The sequence below is a fragment of the Atractosteus spatula genome, chromosome 14 (assembly GCF_055471065.1).
Source record: "Atractosteus spatula isolate fAtrSpa1 chromosome 14, fAtrSpa1.hap1, whole genome shotgun sequence".
NCBI lineage: Eukaryota > Metazoa > Chordata > Actinopteri > Semionotiformes > Lepisosteidae > Atractosteus > Atractosteus spatula.
Window position 1 is genome coordinate 17376090 of NC_142719.1, and position 25048 is coordinate 17401137.

The following is a 25048-nucleotide window of genomic DNA, read 5'->3' on the forward strand; positions in this document are numbered from 1 at the left end:
AATTGAAGCCACCCTATGTACATCTCACTGGGGAGAGATTTTCAATAAAATTCACAGAAACCCACCCTACAGTTCTTCATTTTTCCCCATTAATATAGGGGTAAATCAAGAAAAGGCAATTAAAGAAAATGAGCAGACTCCGTTGTAAATTTGTTTCTTCTTTTAAAAAAAAAACAATTTATTGTTTTTCAGCATGTTTTGTGCAAACTCTTCAGTGCAAAGACACAGGAAGAGGATTAGTTTGCTTTCAGAATCTTTTTAAGTACAATAAATCTGAATGCAAGGAGAACTAGACCTGATGATTTTGTTTGGGGAAAAAAAATGTTCCTAACTTTAAACATTGATTTAAACAGAAGTGTTCAAATATACACAGTACATAAAGTTGTTTTTTTTAAAAAAAATGTACAATCCCCAGGTAGAAAACTGCATTACACAGCAGGGGTCCAACCCTGGAGTCAGATAATTCACACAGTAGATACGCATCAGGGACTATTCTCCCGATACAAAGTCGGGCGTGACGATTGGGTTGTGCATGGCCTGTTGTGTGGGTTTGTGGCTGGAATGACATCTTGGATCTTCCTCCACCATGCAGAGGGAAGAAACAATAGACTCCAGAAACATAGCTGCTAGGAAAAGAAAGCAAACAGATGTGGCCAAGCGTTACATTAGCACTGATTTGCTATGGTCCTCAACAGTGGTCTTTCGGTTGCTCTTTTGTCTCAAATATTTTAGGCCCAATAAATGAATGGTGCATAGTAACTGCAGGCAATATGGTACTCGAACTAGAGCTGCAGGACCAGAGCTTCTCCATGACCAGGAAAAGGCAAAGCTATGGGAGCTCAGCACCTGCACTTCAACCCTGCACTGGGGATTTTTGGTTTTTCCTGGCAGGAGAGCGCGTGCTAGCAAAGCACTGATGCATACAACGACCTAGGCCAGGATCCACTGCCACCAGCAAGACCCCCCCCGTCACAAGGAAAAGGAACGGGGGGGGTCTCTCCATCACCCCACACTCGTTGCTTAGAGTGCCCCAGAGCGGGCGCCTGCTTTCGAGCCAGCAGCGTGAGCAGAGCCGCCCCGTCCGCCGAAAAGATGGGCCGTGTCAGATGAATAACCCTTCATAGGAAGGCTAATGCTGACTTCGCACGTAAGGTTCAGGGCTGTATATTAGAAAGGCCTCGACCCCACACTACAGACAATGCCTGACAGAGCCAGCCCAGACTGTATAGCTATGAAGACGGGGTGACTTAACCATCCACCCCCTCAAGTTAGTGTGCCAAGCCCAGTCAGAAAGGTGCCGACAAAAACTCTTAAAACCAGAAGTGCGGGGGATCAAGGAGAGGGTGTCAAAGAGCTAGGGATGTAGAAAGAAATCGCAAAGCTCTCCGTTGGCACCTGTCAACGCAGAACACGCAGCACTTCCGGACACGACGGAAACTGTACAAACGCTGACCGGGAGAGGGACGGATCTGAACACGCTGCTCAACTTGCTGGTGCAAACCTGAAAGCGCAGGCTGCTAGACAAAGAGGACCGCTGAAATCCAGACATGGGCGGCGGCGGCGGCGAAAGCGACAGCGCCTGCAGAGAGGGGGGACTACTGCTGTACTGCTCTGCTGACTGGACTGTAATTCAGTGCTTCAACCTGGTGAACCAGGCCACTATACAGCACAGAAACAAAATTACCCGAGTGCAATTTGTGATGAAAACCCAGTGGAGAAGATCTGTGTGGCCAGATTCACATGGAAGGTGCTTGTCTGGACAGAAGTCTAAACACGACCCGCGAATATACACATCAGGCTATATTTGCGATGGCAGTTTCGTTTGGCCCGAGAGGTAGGATGTAATTCCTAGACTCGACATATTCAACATGGGTATCCGATCAGGGCATAATCCCACAATGCAGAAGCCAGAGGAATACGTGTTGCAGCTGTACGAGCCAGGAGTCAGCATTAGGATCCTTAAAGGCCACAATCTGCCACACCAGTTTGGGGTCCCCCATTCCAATTCAATAGGTCTGCATGTCTTCCACTCAGTTCTTGAGCCAACTGAATTACAGCAGTGCAGTACCTTTTAGCAGCCCTTAAAGAGCCAGCGCTCTAAAGAAGGCTATAAGATCTAATATGTGCCTGTCCTCCAGGACAGGACCAGCTGAAGACCCACAGCAGCAGGCTTTAGTAGCTCTGAGGATTTTGGAAAGACTAGAGAGTCTTCTGGACTGGGACCTTGTCGACACAGGTGGGCCTGTTTTCTACCTGAAGAGAGGAATGCTTAACCCCATGGCTAAGCGCCCCATTATCTGCGCTTACCATGCAGGAAGGATCCAACTTCCTGAAAAGATGACAAGTTTAACAGCATCCTCCACTCTCTGCTTAGATAACACACTTCGATACTTTGGCTTGCAGGTGAATTTCAGGTAAGGCCTCTGTTCACAGCACACAGAGGGGAGCAGTGACTGTTGAGATCTTTTGCCCTCTTACTATAAGCCTAAAGGTCACTTTGCTAACATCAGCCTCCGAGTTACTTGGTTTTACTCACAAAGGGTGTGTGCAGGACCTTTCCAAGCATTAGTGTTAAACGGAGCTGTGCAATGCAGAATTCATCTTCCAAGAGGGGGAGCAATTCGAGAAGACAATCTTCAATCACTAAAAACTCCTTTGCCGTTATATAAATATAATCACATAGTTAACGAAAGAACTTTGTCCGATTGTAAAAACGTCTTTAAAAAAAGAAAACCGGCTAGATTTGCATACCCAGGGCTCAGCGCTAACCCAACTCGGGAACAACTGCCCTTCTTTCAGAACAGGTTGTTCCCATTTCCAACTCGGCCGTCTGCACCTGCCCAGCATATCCCCGGAACAATTTGCTTTGAAGAAATAAAAAAAAAAACACCACCAAAAGATGCAAAACAAAATCTGGACTCCCATCTTCTAGACTGTACAACTGAGGAAGTCGTCCTTACATTTCCTGCTAGTGTTAACGTGAGCTAACTAGAGTTCATGACTGCAAACTGGCACTGTAGGCCACAGAACAATGCAGCAGTTGAGAGCACCGGAACTATTTGGGTACCAGCCGTGTGGTACAGAGCACACTATCACATGAGAAATCAATAGCAGAGTGGACAAATGTAGACAGCCAGCAGTTCTTCCACTCCATGCAGTTACAAGTACTTATTCCACATGATCCTTAATTTAAGAGTAGTCAGCAAAGGGGTTGGTTCATTCAGGACCGCTTCAATTAACTGGGGAGGGATCAAAGTCTTGCAATGGCATGGATAAGTAGGACGCTGGGCTATTTAAAGGGGCGCCACCCTTTCAAGTTGCCGATTAAAAACAAAAAAACAAAAGACCCTAAAACCAGGATTAGCGACTCCAGTCCTTGCGAGCTGTAACATCTGGGAGAATCGCACAACTGTGTCTCAATGAGCCGCCGATTAAGACCCAAGAAACGTCTCCTTGTCCAGTCCACCGGCTCGCAGAAGGACAAGAGGCCGAAGGAGACTGCCGGCCCCTGTGGGCCGGATTATCTGAAGAACGGGGCGCGCACGGCTCCACGGCGGTCGCCCCGCGAGGTCACAACAAGACAAAGTCATCCATGCTGCCCCCGTGCGTCCTGGACAAGTGTCCCGCGGGCAGGATGCAGCCCCGGTGCGCAGAGGGCATTCCGGCGTGCTCTCCCAGCACGTAGTCCTGGCTCTGCCCCTCTGCAAAGGTGAAGATGGGGTACTTCTCCATGGGGGAGGAAGCCAGCGCCTGCATGGAAAAAACGGGGATCCTGAGCGGACGTCCGGGTCACAGCAACACACCAGATTACACGGTGCAGAATTAAAACCAAGAGCTGAAAGGAGCTCAGCACAATGCATCGGTTCTAGCAAGCAAACGTTTTAAGTGTGATTTAGTTAAAAAAATTGAAGGTGGCCTTCAAAGACTTTGGCAAGGAATTCTATAGTCTCACAACCCCTGTGTGAAGTGTCTGCTCTCCATAGGCAGGGTTCCCACTCATTTTTTACCAACAAAATTCCATTTCCACTACTTTTCCTGCATAATTTACATCACGTATGTCCTGGGCCTTCATCTTTTTGGAGTCACTCCCTTCATTTGGAGACACTTCCTCTCCCTTGTGCTTTTTGCTTCTCCCGTCTCTCCCCCTTCACACCTGAAGAGGACTCGGAAGCAACAATCCCCGTACCCACACAGGAATCGGGGGACAAGAAGACGCACCCCCTCATCAGTGCGACCTGTCGGAGTGGTTTCATTATTTGATACCGGCCTATCAGGCACCGGTGCCCCACAATTAGAGGTTAGAGGAGTGATGCGTCTCAGCTTGGCACATCTGCTCTTCATTAACGGGGGGTATGCTGTATTAGGTCCTAAATTGGGGCACCCTATTATTCTCTCTCAATCTGGAAGCAGTTAAAAAGGAAAAACAGCTGGGAAGGAGCAAACAGGAAACTCACAGCCGTGACAGCTGAACACAGAGACTCAAAGTCCTTCCTGCTCCTGGCGTAGAAACCTATGGTACAGCTGGGGTCCATTCGGCTGAAGCTCATTTTCCGCGGGGAGTTACAGTGAAACGACTGGGGGAGGGGCAAAGAGAGAGAGAGAGAAAATAGGGTCAGTACATTTTCTTAATCATTTTTTTTTAAAGATTTGAGAAAAAGTTCTCATTTCTAAATCCAACCTGGAGGAATGCGAGTGAGGTACCTTATTGAAGAGTACAACAGCTCTGTCTTGCCCTCTCAACAGAGACTTAACTAATACTCCTCAGCGCCACAGCAGTCGGGTTAACAGCTGAGCGACAGCAGTGAAGCATGGCTCTAAACACACACACTGTTGCTGAACAGGATGAACGTCCTAATCCTCCGGTTGTGTAAACACCAGCAATTCTGTCACATCAGTTAAATGCTTATTTCTAAGGTCAGGCCTTACAGGAATATGGTTAGATGAATAATAGGGCAGCACGGTGGCACAGTGGTTCGCAAAAAGAGCAGCACTGGTGCCCTGGGTTCAATTCTGGATCTAGGGTGCTATCTGTGTGGAGTCTGCATGTTCTCCCTTGGTTTGCATGGGTTTCCTTCCACATATCAAAGGCCTACTGGTAGATTAATTCACTAATGAGCAAACTGGCCCTGGTGTGACTGTTTGTCTGTGTGCCCTGCAATGGACTGGCATCCCTTCCAGAGTGTCCCCTGCCTTGTGCCCGTTACTTGCCAGGATAGGCTCCAGCTCCCCCACGACCCTGAACTGGATGAAATGGACGGATGGATAGATTGGTGTTGGTTCTGCCCATAGAAATAAGCATTGCGAGAGGACTGGCTAAAAATGCTCCCCATTTTTGGAATCATCTCTTCCGCACATACAAAGTACTATTAATAAGCACGAGGACGCAGACTCTTACACACTGCAGGCAGTGGGAAGGAGGGCATGAATGATTTCCCCCTGCAGAACGACAGTGGTCCTTGGCTGCACAGTGTTCCTAAAAAGAACTAGGAATGCTCTAACCTCCAGTGGGAAGTGGTCTCTAGTGACGTCCACAACAGCTTGACAGTAGTGCGGGTCCAAATACAGCAACTGCTCATCTGTCCAGCAGAAAAAGGTCAGGAGGAATGGTCAGAGACAGATGCAGCGATGCCAAAAATTCAGATTGTGCCATATTCTTTCCACATCTTACCTTGGAACCCAATGAAGTAGAGGGAGTGTTTGGGCTTCCCCCCAATGATTCCAATACAGCAGTCTAAACTGAGAATGCTCTACAAGGAGAGAGAAAGGGAGACATTCCTGGTGTCATGAGCAGGGCTCACATTTCCAAATTATATCGCTCACTGCAAGACATGGCAAAACACTTTAGATAGGCTAGGAAACCATTCACACAGAGACGTAGGGCACTATACAGAATTCCTCCACTGGCAGGAATCACTCATATTTTAGGTGTTGGCTGCGTAAAAGTCACTGAATATCAAAATCTTCTGGTTGATACTTCATCCAAATTGATCTATAGTTTAAAGCTGCAAAATTTGTATGTAAACAAGAGAATGGGTTTTGGATTTTAGACCTTTAAAGAGCTACAAGTGCTGGAAAAAATCTGGGTACAGCAGCAACATCCACCACCTGGAGTGTGAATCCATGACCCTCTGGTCCAGAGCCTGGAGCCTTGACCACTATCCACACTGCTGCCCAGGAAGAGCAAACAGGCCTGAAGATTCATGTCAACACATGTTCCCCTGCCACAGATTAGCACACCATTCATGAGGCAGGGGTCTTGCACTCAGGGTATTCAATACTGTAAGGTACTGAAGACCGTAAAGAACTTGAACCTCCCCCTGCGACAGGCGCAGAGCCTCTGTTAAGGAATAGCAGTACCTTGACGCACTCCGTGTAGACTGGGTTGAGAGTCTCACCCCCCAGGCGGACAGGAACCAGGATGATGACCGACTTCCAGCTGGGGCTGGGTGCAGACAGGCCCTCCGTCACGCCCTGCTCACACAGCCTCGCCACGTCGCCCTTGTACACTGAGCAGAAAGACACCAGCACAGCTCAAACCCTGGCCTGTGGCAATCGCCTTGCAGCTGCAAAACTGTTAATCACTCCACAGTGACCAGGAGTCAGGCCAGTCTTAAACAAACTAGACATAAGGTACAGGGTTTTGAGGTTGTGAAAGTTAAGGTAAAACGCAGGGCACTCACCAGTACAGTCCTGAGATACATACACCGCCAGATTTCGGATATCTGTGGCGTTTGCAACAGCTTTGCTGGAAAGACAGAAGAGGAATCCCTTTAGAGATGAGCTTCCTTCTAGATTATACACGGCCTCCTAGCAGCGTTGGTTTAATTGGTCATGGAAGTTTTTGGGAAAAGAGATACAAGGTTAAAATCTGCATGAATCTTTCAGGAGAGGTCGGGACATCACTGTAGTTTAAAACAGTTATCTGGAACATGCAACGAGCCCGGACCTTCGACTAAAGTGCCGCAGGAGGCTCTCCTTTGCATACCAAAAGAAGAAAGTATCAGGGAGCACCAGCACAAAGACCTGCACCTGTTTTGATATCAACCCCCCACCCCCTCCCATGATCAGCTGACTGTACACAGAAACCACTATTCAAAGCAAAGCAGAACTATTAATTAGCCAGAATAAGACATGTATACAGCCATCTGGGATAACCAACAATCCCATTAAAGAGCTTAGTCTGACATCACAATAGCAATAAGGGTTGTGTTGTGTTTTATTAGGATTCAGGTACTGGCATTTGAAGAGGGTAGCAGATGTCACAAGTATAACCATCTGTAACAATACACATCACAAACAAAAGCAAGCTTGCTTGTCTGATTCAGCGTCAAGGTCCTGACGAAATATTAATAACGTAAGATTTGGCTCTTGGAGTCAAGTCCATGCAAGTTTGCTCAGCACAAGTGAGCAAGTGCAACATTTCCCCAGAAACTGATGTCAGCTGATAGAAGCACACACAGATCTCTCGGCCCGCGCAGAGCTGGGTGAAAGCTTGGCTCTTACCAGATGATGTGTGCCACAATGGAGGGCCCATACCAGTCCCCCGCCTTCTTCCCTGAGCTCTTGCCCAGCTCCACCAGCTGGTGCACCCCAAAAGGGGCGTGAGGGTGATCCCCGAACCAGGACACCACTTGGCGGTGCACAGCCTCGGAATGCAGGTCCTGGCTGTGCCCCAGGGGGGCCCTCCTCCCTGACCCCTCCACGCCGCTGCCGTGCCCCCGGGGAGGCTGGCAGGGAGCCCGGGAGAGGGGTGGGCCAGGAAACAGCCCCCCGCGGGAGGGGGAGCGGGGCTTCAGCACCTCCATGTCAACGTCCGCCAGCTGATGGGCGCCCGGCCATGTCCACTCTGCAATGACACCCCATTATTTAACGCTAAAGCGGCCGACACCCCTGCAGTAACTCGGCTCAGCCCGAACCTCAACAGGAGAGAATCCCGAGCTCTTCCAGGGGAAGAAAATCTTAGATTCTGCAGATGATCAGAGCCTCGGCCTGCACAGTTTGCTCCAAGGTAAACCTTGGAGAAATCCCTCGTTTAACATGTTGGCATTTATAGATTTTAACACAAATGCCAAATAGTTAAAATCAATGCATCCATGCATTTGCCTCTCTCTACCCCTTTGTGCTAGAATGTGGAAACTGTGAATCTACATGCATCCTTTCATATTCCTCCTGACATGACCCGGTGCACAGGAATAAAACAACTGGAATAAAAATCAGCCGTGCACTTGTACTTCACAGCCCATCGCAGGAGTACAGCTGGTATTTGTTCACACTGCCTGATCACTCCCTGCTGAAAGAGCTGGCCCGGGCAGGCTCACTGACCTGAGGGCAGCAGGTGTGCCAGCAGGCCCTGCGCCAGCAGCATCTGCCCGCTGCGCAGCATGCAGCCCCAGCCGCAGTCCGTGGTCCACACCGAGCCCTCCAGCTGCGGGAACTCCCGCCGGTAGGTCAGCCACAGCCGCGACACGAAGTCCCGCTGGAAGCGCTCCACCTCGTCTGCAAGGGAGAGGGACAGCTGGGTCACGGGGCGCCCGCGGTACAGCCACTCAACCCAGACCGCCGCTACTGCGGTTACCATCGGACATCTCTACCGGGCCTAGCGGCTCGGGGGGTTCTACAAAACCAGGGGGGAGGGTCCTGTGCGATCTTAAGGTTGTTCTCCTGGGAATTTGCAAAAACTGGGGTAATTCTACAATCCCAAGAGCTTTCTGGCTACACTTTAAAAACCCTGGGCCATTTCTGCACACAAAAACCTCAGTGTGCTGTGCTACAGCTAATAAGAAGTTAAAAAAATGTTAAAAGGAAACAATGGTTAATCAGGGCTGGGTTCAAATATATTCAAAAGCTGTTTGCTACAGAATATTCCTAAAAAAGCACAGCCCCAAAACCAACTCTACCCATATTGCTGCATCACAGTCATTTACACATCAACATATATCAAACCAGGCAGCACACATAGGTACTATATAGGCCGAAATCAGAAGTCCTCAGAACAGTGCGCCCCGCTAATCTAAATCTTCCCCACATCAATATCGCTTTCTCACCGTGTTTTCAGATACTATGCAAGACCTTGGACAGTTAATACGATCAATGTGCTGTCGAAATAAATGAAACGCAATATCGCTTGTCCAACACACAGGAGAATGGTGCCAATCCAAAGTGGTGTCCTCCACTGACAGGCGTGAACATACCTTCATCGTTGAGCACGTAGATCCGGCCCAGCAGGATCAGGGGGGAGGTCTTGTTGAAACTGGTCTTCATTTTGACTGACCACCCTGTTGAAGGGGGGGAGAAGAAGAGAAACGAGAGATTTAGCTCAACGAAAGCCACAAGGAAGCTCCGGTGCTAGGAACACACATTTTCCCAACTGTTCCATCTTTTGTGTGGTCCATCACCCTACAGCCTATATGACTCTCTGTTGTCTGTGCCCGACCACACAAATCCATCACCCTGTAATTAAAACGTTCAGCTGCCAGCTATTGTTTCACTACAGAGTTTAACGCAACATCCCATTTTAACACTTGCTTCTGTTAGGTCAGCGCTCCGTGACAATCTCTTTTTGCTCGTATGGGGCAACTAAAATTCAAGAAAAGAAAAACTATTTTCTAAACCAGATGTTGGCAGCTCTGGTTCTGGAGAAGCAACAGTCCTCCAGTAACAGGAAAAGCAGGTTTTGTTTCCAGCTTCCCAATGCAGAATATTACAATCAGGAAAACCAGCCCAACTTCCACAAGCGAAGCAAATACCATGTCCAGTGAAGACACTGAGCTCGACATACTGACATGTGGGCACAAGTGGAAGCTGCGCAGAAGTGTGCTTAAAACCAAGAGCGGGAGACTTTTTTTTCTTACACAAAGAGTGGTGGGGGTGTGGAACTAGCTACCTAGCCATGTTGTTGAAGCAGATACGTTGGATTCCTTCAAGAAAAGGCTGCAAGAGGTCATTGAATTAACTAGCTACCAATGGGCTGGACCAAAGTGTAACCTGTCTTCTGTTCTGATTGAGAGCCAGGGTCACAGATCCCTGCTGCAGCCGGGCTGGGTGCCCTGCCCGTGCTGTACTGACCGTACTTGACGTTGTTCCAGGCCGACATCAGCTTGGCTTTGAGGCGGTCCACCTCATCCGGCTCATCGTTCCCGAAGTAGTTCCTGGGGTCGCGGGGCGGCCTCCTGCCAGCAGGGGGCAGCAAATCCTCCTGCTGGGCCCCGGCCCTGTACTGTGCTGCGCTGGGAGAGACCGAATTCATGGCCTCGGGGATGTGGCTCGTGGGGGGTCCGTGGCTGTCTTCCGTCTTGGGGACTCTCATAGTCTCCGCACCCTGGCAGGAAGGGGGGGGGGGCAAGAGCAATCAGGTCAACTAACAAAAAAAGTCACACCTAACCCAAAAAACACCCTGGTATCAGTTCTTTTATTTCTTGTGGAACAGGCCATGATGTAGATGAAAAAGAATACCAGGAAACACTCAAGGAAAGCACCGCGTGACATGGTTTGTAGGAATCCGCTCTCAGACTGAAGAAACACGAGACGTAGCCCCGGGAGAAACAACACGACACACTTGCACACAGACAGTGAGTCCTATTGAGGCTGCCTATTGCACAACAGGCCGTGACAGGACCGTCATTTAGCGACATGCACAACAGAAACTAAAACGTAGCCCTTTTAACCACAGAAGAGGACTTTGCAAAGGCTGGAGGCCAAGAGGAACACTGAACATTCAGCCCTTCAAAAAAAAAAAGGCACGGGACTTGCACGAGACTGGGAAAAAAAAGCAAAAATTACACACACCCCCACTTGTAAAACTGTGGAACCCACACTTCCTGTGAACAAGATCTCGACCACAATGGGGTTTGATCTTTCAGAAACACCAAGTGTTTCACTTTTGGTTGGATGGCCATTCAGTCTAAATATACTCTCTGCAGTTTACCTTGGGCAAACAGTCACAACAGTAAATCAATTGGGGATTCTGACAAGTGAAAAAAAGGCATTTAACAGCTAATACCTAGGTGTGCGAACTCTTTGGCATTCAGCACTTTGTGAAGGACACTTTCCCTGAAAGGCACTAGATAAGGTTTGCTGAAAAACGTCAATCACTTTAACAGATCAAATCTACAGCTTTTCAAATTCTGCTTCACCAGAAACTGCATCCTGCAAAGGACTGCGTACAGTCCCGAAATGGATCTCACTGCTATGCAATTGGGAGTCTGCTTTTTGTTTCCCTTCCCAGAAACACCCCAAACCCTGTTTGGGAAGTATCATTTCCCAGGTTCTGTACTTGACAGTGTCTGGAGTTATAGGATATTGTAAAATCAATCTGGGCAGCTACCATTCTCTACAACACCACCTCCTCTAATAAGTACTCCGTGTAGCTCCTCAGCTGTCCCTGTGCTCTGCTAAAGGCCGTCATGTGACATTTTGTAGACTATAAACCTACTATTACATAGTATATTACAGTAGGGCTTTTCAACTCCAAGCACATGCTTTCCTGCTATAGAAATCTAGGGCACATAGAAGAGGAATGCTCAATCAATGGGGGCTATTTCACTACAGAAGCAGAAAAGCTCAATAATACTACCTAATTCCTTATACTCAGATAGCACTTTTCTGGTCATTCTACTCGTTGGATTCTGGACTCCCCTCCACCACCACCAGTGTGCAGCCCCCACATGGATGATGTGATGACAGCAAAGTGCACCAGTACACTCCCCACACATCAGCTGTCAGTGGAGAATAATGAAGCCAATTCAGAGATGGGGATTACTAGGAGGCCATGATTGGTAAAGGACAGGGGGAAGTTTGGCCAGGATACCACTACTCTTTCTGAGAAACACCCTGGGATTTTCCCTGACCATCTCATCTGAAGGGCAGTGCTTTTTTTTTTTTTTACAGTATAGTGTCCCCATCACTATACTGGGGCATTAGGACCGGTGAGCGCCCCCTATTGGCTGACTAATACCTCGTTAGGCAGCAACCTCCGCTTTCCCAGGAGGTCTCCCATCCAGGAACTGACCAGGTTCACACCTGTAGAGGTTCAGTGGGCTGCCAATTGCATACAACTGTTTAGCAATCTCACTCTCCGCCCATGTATTCTAGTGCATTTCGTGCAGAAAAAAAAAGGAATCCACCCATCCATTCGCTAAAACCCTTTTTCCCAATTCAGGGTCAGAAGGGAACTGGAGCCTAACCTGGCAAGCAGACACAAGGTGGGGAACACCCTGGACAGGACACCAGTCCATCGCATGGCAGACGCAGACAAACACACACACCAGTATCGATTTTCCCAGAAGCCAGCTAGACTACCATCATGGTATGGACTGTGGGTGGAAGGTGGAAACCGGAGCACCCGACGGGAACCCACACAAACCTGGAGAGAACATGCAAACCCCACACAGACTGTACCCCAGGAACTGACCCCAGGGCGCCAGTGCTGTGGACCACTGTGCCATGCAAACAAAAGCAAGCCGATTCAAATTAATCCCATTTTTCAGTTCTATTTGTGCTTGAGCCGTCTTGTCATAGGTGTATATTCAGTTGATCAGTGTACCAAGTTTGGACATGTATAGTGTTGTTGATTTTAAAGAATTATATTAAATTATCCAACCCCTGACCAAGTACAAGACAACACAGCCCCTCCAGATTAAGTCACAGGAGGCATTGTTCCCTTATCACCTACTGATTCAATCAGTTGGGGGCACTTAAGCCAACACTGACAAGGGATAAGGAAGACAATAGGTAAGTCCATTAACATAACGGGTTCGAGAGCTCCTTATTTACATTCTGGATTCAGAAGTAAAAGAACAGGCTAGGCTTTTCATTCACTGCATATAGGCACTCGGCACGGAAGAAGGAGGGGGAGGGGAGGTTAAAACAGCACCACGTTTCTCTTCTCCCAAAACCTTCCAGGCTACAAAGCTTTTACCAGAGACCAACCCCGGATTAGACAACGTGGTTTATCGGAATCACTGGACTGACCCCGGAGAAAGAGATACCAACCCTCTGAAGAAATCGCCGGCTTATGTTTTAACCTAGAACTAAAATTCCTCTCGCACCGTGCAAAGAGAGCAAAGATTAATCAACTCCAGGCACACCACTAACCATCTTGCGGAAACGTGTACACAACACGACCAGCAGCATAGAATTCCAGCTCCAGTTTTATTATTAGGCTGAAGCCATTTATGGGCAGTAAAGTGGGCGCACGGTGTCACCTGTGATACGAATGAGAATTCCGACATTTCCCCCCAGAATGCACGTTAATAGAAACCGGAGTGGAGCAGCGATCGTGGGGATGAACTGAAATTGTTTTAGCAAAGCTGCTGATCTTAAGAGGCTTGTTCGCATCCCTAGCTCTAATCTAGATCTAAAGATTTCCCAAGCCCTTGAAGAAAAAAAAACACACAAATCTAATTGAGAATGTGTTCATCCTTCTTCATTGATTCAAGCAGAAGGCTGTAGTTCGGAATTTAGTTGACAATGGAAATGCAATTCAAGATCGATACAAAATTATACTCGTTCTGCAGCACATAACGTGTGCGTGAATTGTATTAACTGCAAATGTCCAAATTCGCTAAAAGGCACGCATGTAATACCACAGTATAATCCATCACACATTTCAAATCTAGTTCTATCTCGGCTCGATGAGGGAACAAAACATACAATGCAACAACCGCAGAGTGTCTAACAGAAAAGTACCCCGATATCCAAAAGATTCGTAAATAGAACAGTTCTCACCTAAATTTGCAGATCTCCATCGTCGCAAACAGCATTTACAAGTTAACTTTCCACTTAAAACAGCTGAAGACAGGAAGATCGAAACACTGTTTTGTTTATCTTAGTGCTGGTCAGTATCATCACTCTTTAAAAATACAGCTAAGCAGAAAGAATATCATTTTAGCCTATTTCTGTGCAACACTCGCATCCTTAATAACTGACGCTTCTTATCCGAGTCCAAATGTTTAAGTCACGAAAACATCAGAACTCGAAATTTTCTTGTAAACGCTGTGGCGAAGAAGATAGATGTTCACTGTTCCGGAAATTATAACAAGCCCCTGCTCTGACGAAAACCGAAAGTCCAGCCCATGGCTTTTTCGGATTGGCTAATGCACAATCATACCTTTTATTGATTGGGTAAAGATACGTCTATCGCGATGGAACGCTCAAATTCTGTCTCCCATTGGTCCTCGAGCTCATGTGACCATAAACACCACCCATGATCCCCCATCATCACCGCTTTTGAGTTCACCTACAAAAGATCACGACGTTTTATCTGTTTCCTTCTGGGAAGTGTAGTTTAATGTGTAGCTACATGTCGCAAAAAACAGAAGACAACGAAATTAGGCCCTCCTGAAGTGTGTGTGTCTATGTATATATACAGTACATAAGAAAGTATTCCCCGTGAGTCTGACTACCTATACAACCCAAATGACTGGTACTCCATTTTTTTTACAACAAAAATCATCACAGAGATGTAATATGTTAAAATGGATAGATTGGACACAGTTGGTCACTTATAATAAAAAATATTGAAGGTATCAAAAGTTTTAAAAAAAAGAAAATATGGGCATAAAAAATAAGTCAGCTGAAAAAAAAACGAAACACGCAAACATGGGCTGGCAGGTGAACAGCATTGTGGGACATCAGGTTCAGGGGTAAAAGGTCTGTGTTATACCCAAGGCCACTGGGAAATACCCAAGAACTTCGCTGAGGGAGCTGTGTGGTCTGGAGAAGGAGGACAGAGTCATATTCCTGTCTCAGGTCCAGACTCTCCCTGTGCCATCTGAGTGAGCTCTGTCCTTCAGAAGAGACAGTAATAACCAAGATCCTCTGTAAGGTCTTTAGACAGGCTGCTGATGCCTGGCTTATTGTCAGAGAGTGAAAAAAAAGGTGTGGGATGAAAGCTGTCAGTGACCATGTGGATCTTGATGGCCAGGGTCTCAGTAATGGGGGGCTTTTGTCTTTCCTTGTTCTTAAGCTTCCCACTGATCAAGGCTCCAGGCACAGACACTTGTTAATTGCCACACAGTTCAGATTGTGTGGCCATGTGGGGTTGCAAGACAGGTTTAACTGTGTTCCCTGTGACCAGGGGTGGGGTGGGGTGTGGGCTCCAGACCAGGGTGCGAATACACCATGCATCGCTACACCTGACCGTCTGTATGCAGCCAGTTGCTCAGAGAGCAGCCCTGAGAACAAGTCCCGAGCCCCTGAATTCAAAACGCCCCAGTCAGGAGAATTCAGAGGACTGGAGATGGAAGGATTGCGAGAGTAATTCCAGGCTTGGACTCAGTTGAGGACTCGGACAGCAGGGAGTCTACAGAGAGCAGCTGAGGAAGGCTCTGGCACCATCTCCCCCCACCTGACGTCGGACTCGGAAAAATCAAGGGGGGGCTGTTCAGGACACACTTGGGATTGAGGCAGATAACCAAAACTACATTTCTTTTCTAATAAAATAAATCTTATTCCACAATAGACATCTTACAATGAGTGCGCACTCCAGCAAAACCATACGATTCCTACTATATAGTTCAAGTTGGGAGCTGAACTCCCAACTTGAAGGTTTACTCCATGCCGAAAAGAGAAGAAAGAAACGCAACGTTTCCACACTCTTCTTCTTCTGACACCCAAAGAAAGCTCCAGAGCCGAAATGTTGCGTTTCTTTTCTCTTTTCAGCACAGAGTAAACCTGTACTTCTTCCTTTGCATCTCTACTTTATTGCAAACGTTCTTAAAAGGGTGATTGTCCTTTCTCGAGCCGAGCAAGGGGTTGCTGGGGCTGGATTCGCCCAGGAAAAGAGTCTCTCCAAGCCTTACATAGCTTCTTTACTTTGGAGCACCAACTCACCAGCCAGGAGCTGTTTTCAGAGGACAGAGAGGCTGGACTGTTCTTCTGGGGCCTTGGACCACTGTTCCCATGCTGATGCAACTACTTTACTCTCATTTTTATGCCTTAAGTTTAAAAGGATCCTTATTCTAGGGGACTTTATTATATACATTGATTGACTCAAGGTCACCCAGTCTGGCTAAAGACTTCCTTTCTCTACTGGGATGTTTTGATCTTACTCAGTTTGTTTGTTTTTGCTTAAGACATTTCATTGCCAGCAACTACTGCTGCACTCTGTAATGTTGTGCATTTGATAAATACACTTTGATTGATTGATTGATTGATTGATTGTAACCCTACACATAACAAAGGACACACCCTAGATTTAATCATTGCAAACGACCCTTTTGTCTCCCACTGCTCTTCCCTTGATCTAGGCCTCTCTGACCACTTAGCTATTCTCTTCAATCTGGAATGACCTGTTTCTAACACCTCCCCCTCCCGCTCTGAAATTGTCCGCAACTGCTGATCAGTTGATCAGCCAAGGTTTGCAAAGTCTGTTCTATCCTCCTTATCTTGTTTCTCTAAGGTTTGTTATCTAAAGCTACATTGAACAAACTGTAGAAAGTCCAAAATTTGGCAGTCAGAATCCAGACCAGGTCTAGTGCAAGTGTTCACATTACTCCTATCCTGGAGTCCTTGCACTGGCTTCCTGTCAAATTCCATGTGGACTTTAAAATCCTCATGCTCACCTATAAGGCTCTGCATGGCTTGGCACCTCAGTACCTGTCTGAACTATTATCGCCCTACTCCCCACCTCGCAACCTTCACTCTTCTAATTCTGGTCTCCTAACTGTCCCCCAAGCCCGTCTACACTCCATGGGTGACAGGGCCTTCTCCTGTTATGCCCCCAAGCTCCTGTAACTCTCTAGCCAAGGATATCAGAGAGTCACCTTCTCTAAGCTCCTTCAAATCCAGACTCAAAACTTTCTTCTTTGGAAGAGCGTTCACTTAACTGGTTCCATTCTTCACCCCTCTGCTCCTACTATACTTAGTACCACCATCCACGGTCTCCTCTGTATATTGTAATTGTGTTTTATCTTGTGTATTTTTTTATTTATTGTGGTTGTCATTCTGTAAAGTGCTTTGAGAGGCCACCTTTCTATATAAAATAAAGTTAATTATTATTACTGGTGTCCATGGTGTACTAATGCAGGTCTGGAGCTGTGTCCCTGGGGAGTACTTACTGTGTCCTGGATTCTGTGTTTTTTTTTTGGGTGGGGAATGAATTTCGCAATTAAAGACAATAAAGATGACACATCAATTATAGTGATGCTGGGTAGTCTGTAGGTACGCTGGTGGTTCTGTTCTGGGAGATAAAGAGAACGTGAGGCCAGGGAAAGGGCCCTAGCACCCTTTTATAAGTGCCAGGTGGTGCAGTCATGCACAAAGGAAAAAAAATTCCTGCATCTAGAGTAGGGGTCACCTGTGGCTTCTAGATATAGTAAAGTGGTGAGCATGGCAGCTTTTCTAGCTGTTGTCTCGGGTTCGATTCCTGGGCAACAAAAGGTTTGGAATGTGTAAGGGGTAGATGGATAGGGTTTGATTCATAGTATGGTGATGCCAAATGTCCAGTTCTCCATGTGGAAGACTGGAAGGAGTGAACAGAGGAGTGGCTGGTAGGTCGCGCTCTCAGTTTAAATAAACGAAGATATCGAAAGGACTAAGACTAACCGTCTCCTCTTAATATTCTTTATTTACTTTGTTATTTGCTCTAAATAACGGTGAATTCTTGTAAATTCCTCAGAGTTTATTACACTATTATGTTCATTATATGTGATGTTGGAGTGTCTTAATATTATCTAGCAAAATGTGCAAATTTTGTCATACGTAGCGGCGCGGCACAACTGGTAATGTTAATTCTCTGTTACGTGTGTGAACTTTGTTTCAGTTGCAAATAAGATGTGGTATTAGAAGAAGTTTTTTAATTTTGTCTGTAATAATAAGTCACTGTACGTTTAAGGAAACGAAGATAACGAAAGCACTAAAACTAACCGTCTCCTCTTAAAATTCTTTACAGTTAGGGCGATCCCATGTTTGTATTCACCGGGATAAATTGAAGAACTCTCTGAACCTTTCAGCCCCCCGGGCTCCTCCGAGTCTCTTAAGATACAGGCATCACAGGAGTCACGTGCCTTGTACTGATCTTCTTATACCAGGAATAATGACTGGAGGTGTTTAATTAGGGATTTTAGTGAAAAGGTGTGGTCAAGCGAAGAGAGATCCCAGCCCAGAAGGTCAGACGGATCAATAATTTGTAAAGACCTGGAATACATTTTGATCAACGTAATAAATTAATTAATTGATTCAGTGGAGTCAAGAATGGCCAACAGTGGCCATTTTAATTGCTGTGTAAAGCGTTGGGCTTTTCATTTCATGTTATTTCTAAACTACTACTAATGAATTATGTGCTTCAGCAGTCAAAATGAACCTCTTCCAGGGTGTTTAATCATCCATGATTTAGGGAGACCTATAAGGGTGGGGCAGTGGCTCTGTGGCTAAGGATCTGCACCTGTGGCTGGAAGGTTGCCAGTTCAAATCCCATGGCTGGCAGAGGAATCCTGCTCCGTTAAGCCCCTAAGCAGGGCCCTTAACCCCAACTGCTCCAGGGGTGCTGTAAAAATGGCTGACCCTGCACTCTGACCCCAAGCTTCTTTGTCTGTCTTATGGAGAGCAAGCTGGGGAATATGAAAACACAAATTCCTAATGTAAGAAACTGTATATGGCTAATAAAGTGATCTTATCTTATATGAACTGATAGGATTATGTCCCATGATCAGGGCTGGTCATTTCTGCCATCCTGATCAGAGTCACCTGAGACGAACAATGGAGCTCTTCTATTCATTAACCGAAGAGAGAAGACAAACACACACCACAGTACACAAAACAATCTTTTCTGTCATTTCTCTGAGTTTTTATTACATTTACTGAACTTCAGTTGTCTTCTGCATTGGATTCATACCCAGTCACAACGAAAAAGTGCTCTAGAAAAAACCCCCAGAACAAACCAACGACAAAAAAAACACCCACACAACGATTGAATCAATTGATCAATTAAGTTCAATGAACCGTAACCCCACTGTGCAGTTACTGAAATAAGAATAACGAACAAAATATACAGAAACACGTGGAGAAACAGTCTCACTCCAAGGCCTGCGCTTTTTAAAGCGTCACGCATGTAAACATAACCGATCAATAAATTTAAATACAGTAAATAGATATATGTGGCAAAAAAATAAAGTGCATTTGGAAATTAAAACAATTAAAAAAAAAGGTCTGCCATCACATTATATTAAACTGACGCTACCACGTTACTTTATTCAGACAGAGGGACATCGTATAAACATGAATTGAGCCAACACAATATTGTTTAACAGAAGTGAGCACTTTCTTTTCCACAGGACATCGTGTACTACTGTACTAATTCTGCAACAACCATATTTTTGTCATAATATCTCATTTTTACGTGTTAATAAAACGAGGAAATAAAAGGGCTGATTTTTTCACGTCGAAAGAAACCGAAGATGACTTGAGGGCCATGGCTTTGACCTCCGTAGAGTAGGGAGGCGCTGCTGTCTCTTTAGGGGTGTCGCTAGCTTCTCTAAGATAAGGATACGTACAAACTAAAGACTCAATTGGCCGCCCAATTTGGTATCGGTTGGTGTATAATCATAGCTCACACCTAACTAAATCTGTTGCGCGAGTAAAGCGTGTTACTGCGGTTTAGACACACATAAGAAAGTTTGTAAACCGCTGGTCATTCGGTCGATCTAAGCCCGTTTGGCTGCGACTACAAAAATGATTTTGTCTCCAGCTCAACAACTACTGTATTTGCGCCACGGGGTTTCCGAGCAGGTGCAGTATTTCCTGTTGCAACGCTCGATACCTTTTACAGACACCCGTTTACTGGTACACCACATGATCTTTTCAGCAATTACTTCCCGTTCTCCACACAAAGAGCTGATTGGCGGTGTTATCTAATCTGTAGATACGGTGCGCGTCGAACAGAGAAGCTGACGACACGTAGAAGCGGGACAAGGGGAACTAAAACGGTTTTTAACGACCGGCAGGTGAAGCGGTTAGGATCACGCTATGGCACCAGAAACTGCCTTGCAGTGACTGATTGTGCGCCCGTCAGCGATTGATCACGTGTGCCCCTAGCTGCTTCGGGTTTGCACTTTTAAGACAGTCAAAAAATGTCACGAGTTCTTGGGACATTTCACGGTTTGGGTGTGTGTGTGTCCTCGCAGTACCCCCTCCTTACCTGGGACAGCCACTAGAACTCACCACTAGAGGGCAGCGTTTAAAAAGCCAAAAGAAAAAAAAAGATGAGGACACATACGACTGTGCGAGTCGGTTCTGATGTTCAGTTGACCACAGCCTCGCAAAATTACTTGCATATATCTCTCCTTAATGCCCCTACATCACAAATAACACAGTTTTTTTTTAGAAATTTGTATATGAACACTTTTTTTTAACACCCACACTATTTCATTTTACATAGTTTTTGCATAAAAATTAACAGTTCGGTCCAACAGCCAGCGACGTTGGCATGGATCTGAAAGTTAGCAAGACTTTTGGAAATATTCCTGAAATTAAAGCAGATCTTTTTTTTTATTTTGAAAACCTAGCTGCTTTTTTCTTGCGGATACACGGCTGCTCTTTAACAATCTGCTACTGGAATTCTGACACGATCTACTGTATATACTGTATATATTTCTAGGCTTTCTACTGAGATCTCCTGGGCACACATCCAGCACGGCTCAAAATTTAATATCTGTAGGATGTGGTGAAAACGCTTACTTCAAAGACACGTCATCATCACGGATTTAAACAATTTGGAAGTGTAAGTGAAGCATTCCTGGACAATGTGTCTAAACCATCGAGACCCTAAGGCTCCGAGTTCAAACGGGACACTCTAAGACAGTAAGATTTTTAAAACAGCCTTATGTTAACACATCGTTATGTGGGAATGAAAACTGGTGATTCATTATCTGAAATAACGCGTTTACCGCGTTCCTCCTGGAATTAACAAATTATTTTCACCCCAACATGGGGGTAACGCAGAATTTACGAATGAATGTCCTTCGGTGAGGGCAGTTTTTCAAGTGTGCCGGACCGCTCAGCGTGGACTTTTATGGTCAGGCTAGTGGAGGCCAGTTTGAGAGCGTGATTAAAAACACGCACATCCCGTGACAAACAGGAGAGCAGGGGCCAGCGGGTAGGTACAGCAGGCAAGCGCAAGTTTTCGCTTGTCACATCTGGATATACTGTATAGTATATTGTCGAAAGAGCCCGGCTGCACTGACGCAAAGAAGAATTTGGTGCGGAGGAAAATGAGAAATTTTCGTATACAGGACACAACGACAGGCTATGCTGTGTTAGAATAACATAGACAGTAACTGTCTGGAGTCGAATGCCATTTTGCTGGCGTGCATGACAGTACGCCAGGGATGAACACACATCTGGGGTGTCTCATAAGGAAGCGCATGGCTGCCATCAAGGGCATCAAGCAATCGATTCCACGGCACACGTGTTCATGTTTAAGGATACGTGTGCGTGTCTTCATGGTTAACACTTTGTGCGCACTTTGAGGTACAAACCGTAACATTTCATTCTGACTAACCCCCACGGGAAAGTAAGTTCGTTGAAGCACTACAACCACAGCTCCCGCAAATATAACAGGTTGGTCATGCACTCAAATGATCATTGCTGTCTCACAGTTACGTGATAGCTCAGATCCCCCCCAAGATGGCAGCAATGCGCTTCCGCATTTTAATAACAGGGTCTCAACAAGGTGTAGGACTGAGAAGGTCTCTACCTGACGCGCCGGCGCGATAAAGGACGCTGGGACACTGCGTCTGATGGTAAGATCTTAAATAAGGCAATGTTTTTGTTTTGGGAGGGCGGAGTTGGGGCACGATAAGACCTTGCACAAATCGGGATAAACATAAATAGTATCTTCAGTCCAAACAACAGCAGTTCTTAGCTTCTTGCCTCCCGCTCGCTCAGGTTTTTCATGACAATATAAAGTTGAAAGGAACTGCCCCACACTCTGGCTTGTTCAGCTTTGAAACCCTTAAGATCTTTCCACCTAAAGCTTCTGGGCATTTGCGTTTCTGTACAGTAAGCACTGTAACGTGCATTGTTTTTTTTACAGAAATTACAGGATCCTTGGCATGAGTTTTTTTTACAAGCTTTGGAACAAGGAGCAGAGAAACGGCTCTGTCTTTCTCCCAGTAAAAAAAAGAACTCTGCTATTCCTAACAGCAATAATTGGAGAAAAAAAAACCGAACTGAAAGGTGGCAGCACACAGCTACACCACTAGGTTTCTGTGATGCCTTCTTAGTTACAAGGAAGGATTGTAAATATGATTTGCTGCATGCCCCCATTACCACCCCAAAATATCGCACCTCAAACCAGGTCCAGGTCAGTCTGAAGGAAACCCTACTGTATTAGGTGCAAACAGAAGAATACATTTTCTATACTTCCGTGCACTGTAGCTACTAAGACATCCTGCAAAGAGTTTCAGAAACGGTGCATGCAGTGACCCCTGCAGGATGAAAAATCGACCTTTTTTCCCACAAGAAATGATCACAGCGGTATTTCCTCAGGTTTTAAATACCACTGTCTATCATTGTAAGTCAAGTCTTACTTAATTTACTGCCATTTCTCTGCTTCTTGCTGTCTTAAGGAGTAACACAACCTAGGCTGTCCTAAACCTATTCACATTGCCTGCCCATTTGAAACCAGTGCCGCTCCAAATTTGGTGTTCACAGTATTCAGCACTGTTAGTAGGTAAAGCACTTATCTTTATACTCCTAAATATTTTTATGCCGAGACTGTATTTATCATGCATTCACACAGAGATATTTTCCTTTATATGTATATGATAGAGCACTGGCTTGTATGTACATGATTCAAAACAGCCGCTGAAGCACCTTTACAATCATAGTCTTTTGCTTTAACTTTTTATAAATCCCTTTATTTCTTTTCACATATCCACATGTTTCTTGTCTGTGTGGAAGTTGGCACCATTCTCACACTTTGAAAGGCATTTGAATTTTCAAGTTCCTCCTCCAAACAGCCTTATAACACTAATGATATTTGGGGGAACTTTCTGTTTTATCAGGCTGACTGGTGCTGACTAGGCCCTGCTGCGTTGCTAGGGTAACCGGCCTACTCCCAGTTGGAGCCTCAGGCTTTCCTGCAGAGCTTCCTCTTCTCTCCTCTCCAGGTGGTTTGGGACTATCTTTGCCCTTGACTCCCTCTGCCCCACTGGAGGAACCCATTTTAATGGGGCCCAGGACAGTTTTTGCCACGCTGGTCAGCTGAGTGACAAAACTGGATCTATCACTGGGGGAAACAGGTCTGGATTTGCTAGGAGAGGAGACGGTTGTAGTGTGCTCTTCAACCACTTCCAAAAACCACTTCTCCTCTTTGTCCTGAGCTCCTCTGTAACAGTTCACCGACGCCATGCTCTTGTCTCGGGCCTCTTGTTGTTTGGTTTGAGCTGGGGCCTGACTGCTGCTTCCATTTGATGTTGTTGCACTAGATTCCGTAGTTCTCCCGTTGGGGGCCGAACCTTTCTGTGACCCCTCGTCTTTTTCGTGGATTCTGTCAGCTTTGGCCATCTCTACCACCACAGTAACAGGGGCTTTCTCATGTCCTGGGCTGACTTTCCCTGCTGCGTCAACCTGCAGGTTGCCCTTAGGGGACGACGCCTTGACTTCCTGTTCCTTCTGGATCTCCTTATCCAGGCTTTTTTTGCCTACAAAAGTCACCTCCGTCTGCACTCCCCGATGCTTCCTGTCAGCAAGGCTCGTGGCATTCTCCTGGGACTTGATCTTCTCTGGGGTTTTGGGGCCACAGCCCACGCTTGCTGTCTCCGTTGTGGGTACCCCTAAATTGCTAGGCACGCCAGCAAGTGAAGAGGGTTTCTGCCCTGGCGTTTGGGCGCCAGGGGCCGGACTGCCGAGGGCCTCTCCCTGCTTTCCCACACTGCCCTGTGAGGGCTCGCTCCGGCCGGGGGTTTTCGGAATCTCCGGAGGTTCAGAGGTCACCTCCAGGGTGGGCGACGTTCCTGGCCCTTCTTTCCTCCCTTCTGGGGACGTCCCGCCCTTGTCTCTCCCGGCCAGCAGAGCGTCCCTGCTGAGCGGAGACTCCTGGCGGCCCAGCTTCCTGACGGGCTTGAGAGAGCCCGTTTCGCAGGCGGGGGTGGGGGCGGGGGCCGCGTTCTCGCCCTCGGTCTCCAGCAGGCTCTGCAGGCCCAGCTCGCTGTGGAAGGACTCCTTGCGGTACTCGGCGTGCGAGACCTCCAGGCTGTGCTTGCGCAGCGCCGCCTTCTTGTCCGAGGAGAGCGGGGAGCCCAGCTTTTCCGCTGACTGCACCCGCTTCAGGAGGGGGGAGCGGGGCGGCTCGGCGCTCTTGGGGCGGGGCCGCACCACGGGGGGGGAGGAGTGCAGCTTGGCCGGGAAGGTCTGGGTGGTGTTGGAGCTGCCCACGGTGTGCCCCGGCAGGGGCGGCGGCGAGGACTGGGTGGGCGAGGGCGTGTGGGCCAGCGGAGACAGGGGGATGTTGCCGGCGGACTTGCAGCGGGCAGAGCGGTACTGGCGGTGCAGCTTCGGGGACAGGCCGTGCAGGCTGCTGGGGCGCATGTGGTGGGAGGCGGCAGGGGAGTTCGGGGTGCTGGACGCCGGGGAGCTGCTCTGGGAGGAGGCGCCTGCGGAGGGGCAAAGGAGAAGAAACCCAGGGCAGATGACTGCAGGGCAGGAAGCCCAGGCAGATTTGGCAAATAAGAACCTACTGAATCGGTGGATTACAGCTGGTGGATATAATACATAGTATGCTGTAACACTAAGGTACTTAAATTAGTTTATTACTGCAGCACAGAATGTGACTCAGACCAATGCATCTTTATCATGCTGTAATACTGTGCATGATCTGGCTGACAATATTTCAGCCAGAATAACGAGTTCCAGGAATTGCTATTAGCAGAGGCAGGGAGATACTACAACTCCAAAACTGAAGTTGGGGTGAAGACAGTTCCTGTCCTTCTAACAAGCTGACAGCAAAGATCCTGTCCTGTTGCTGGGGTTCAAGGTTTCAGGTCCTGAAGAACACCATTAAATACATGTATTTTCCTCTAGCTGTATCCCTTGTCAAAAAAAATACAAA

General features: G+C 47.0%; 2 protein-coding genes across 2 annotated transcripts in view; both read right to left on the reverse strand.

Moving 5' to 3' along the window:
- Positions 1–149: 149 nt before the first annotated feature.
- Positions 150–14044, reverse strand: atg4da (autophagy related 4D, cysteine peptidase a). The gene is made up of 11 exons (XM_088933237.1): positions 13726–14044; positions 10066–10318; positions 9192–9275; positions 8323–8496; positions 7504–7846; positions 6681–6745; positions 6358–6506; positions 5669–5747; positions 5500–5576; positions 4455–4574; positions 150–3750 (listed from the first exon to the last, which is right to left on the reverse strand). The coding sequence occupies exons 2-11, from the start codon at positions 10304–10306 to the stop codon at positions 3571–3573; spliced, it is 1512 nt and encodes a 503-aa protein (XP_088789363.1). The 5' UTR covers positions 10307–10318; positions 13726–14044; the 3' UTR covers positions 150–3570.
- An 8824-nt stretch (positions 14045–22868) lies between these two features.
- Positions 22869–25048, reverse strand: part of mast1a (microtubule associated serine/threonine kinase 1a) — a 51266-nt gene continuing 49086 nt past the window's right edge. The window contains exon 27 of the mRNA XM_088932949.1: positions 22869–24593. Within this exon, the coding sequence (XP_088789075.1) occupies positions 22969–24593 (1625 nt within the window). The 3' untranslated portion in view covers positions 22869–22968. The remainder of the gene's footprint in view (positions 24594–25048) is intronic.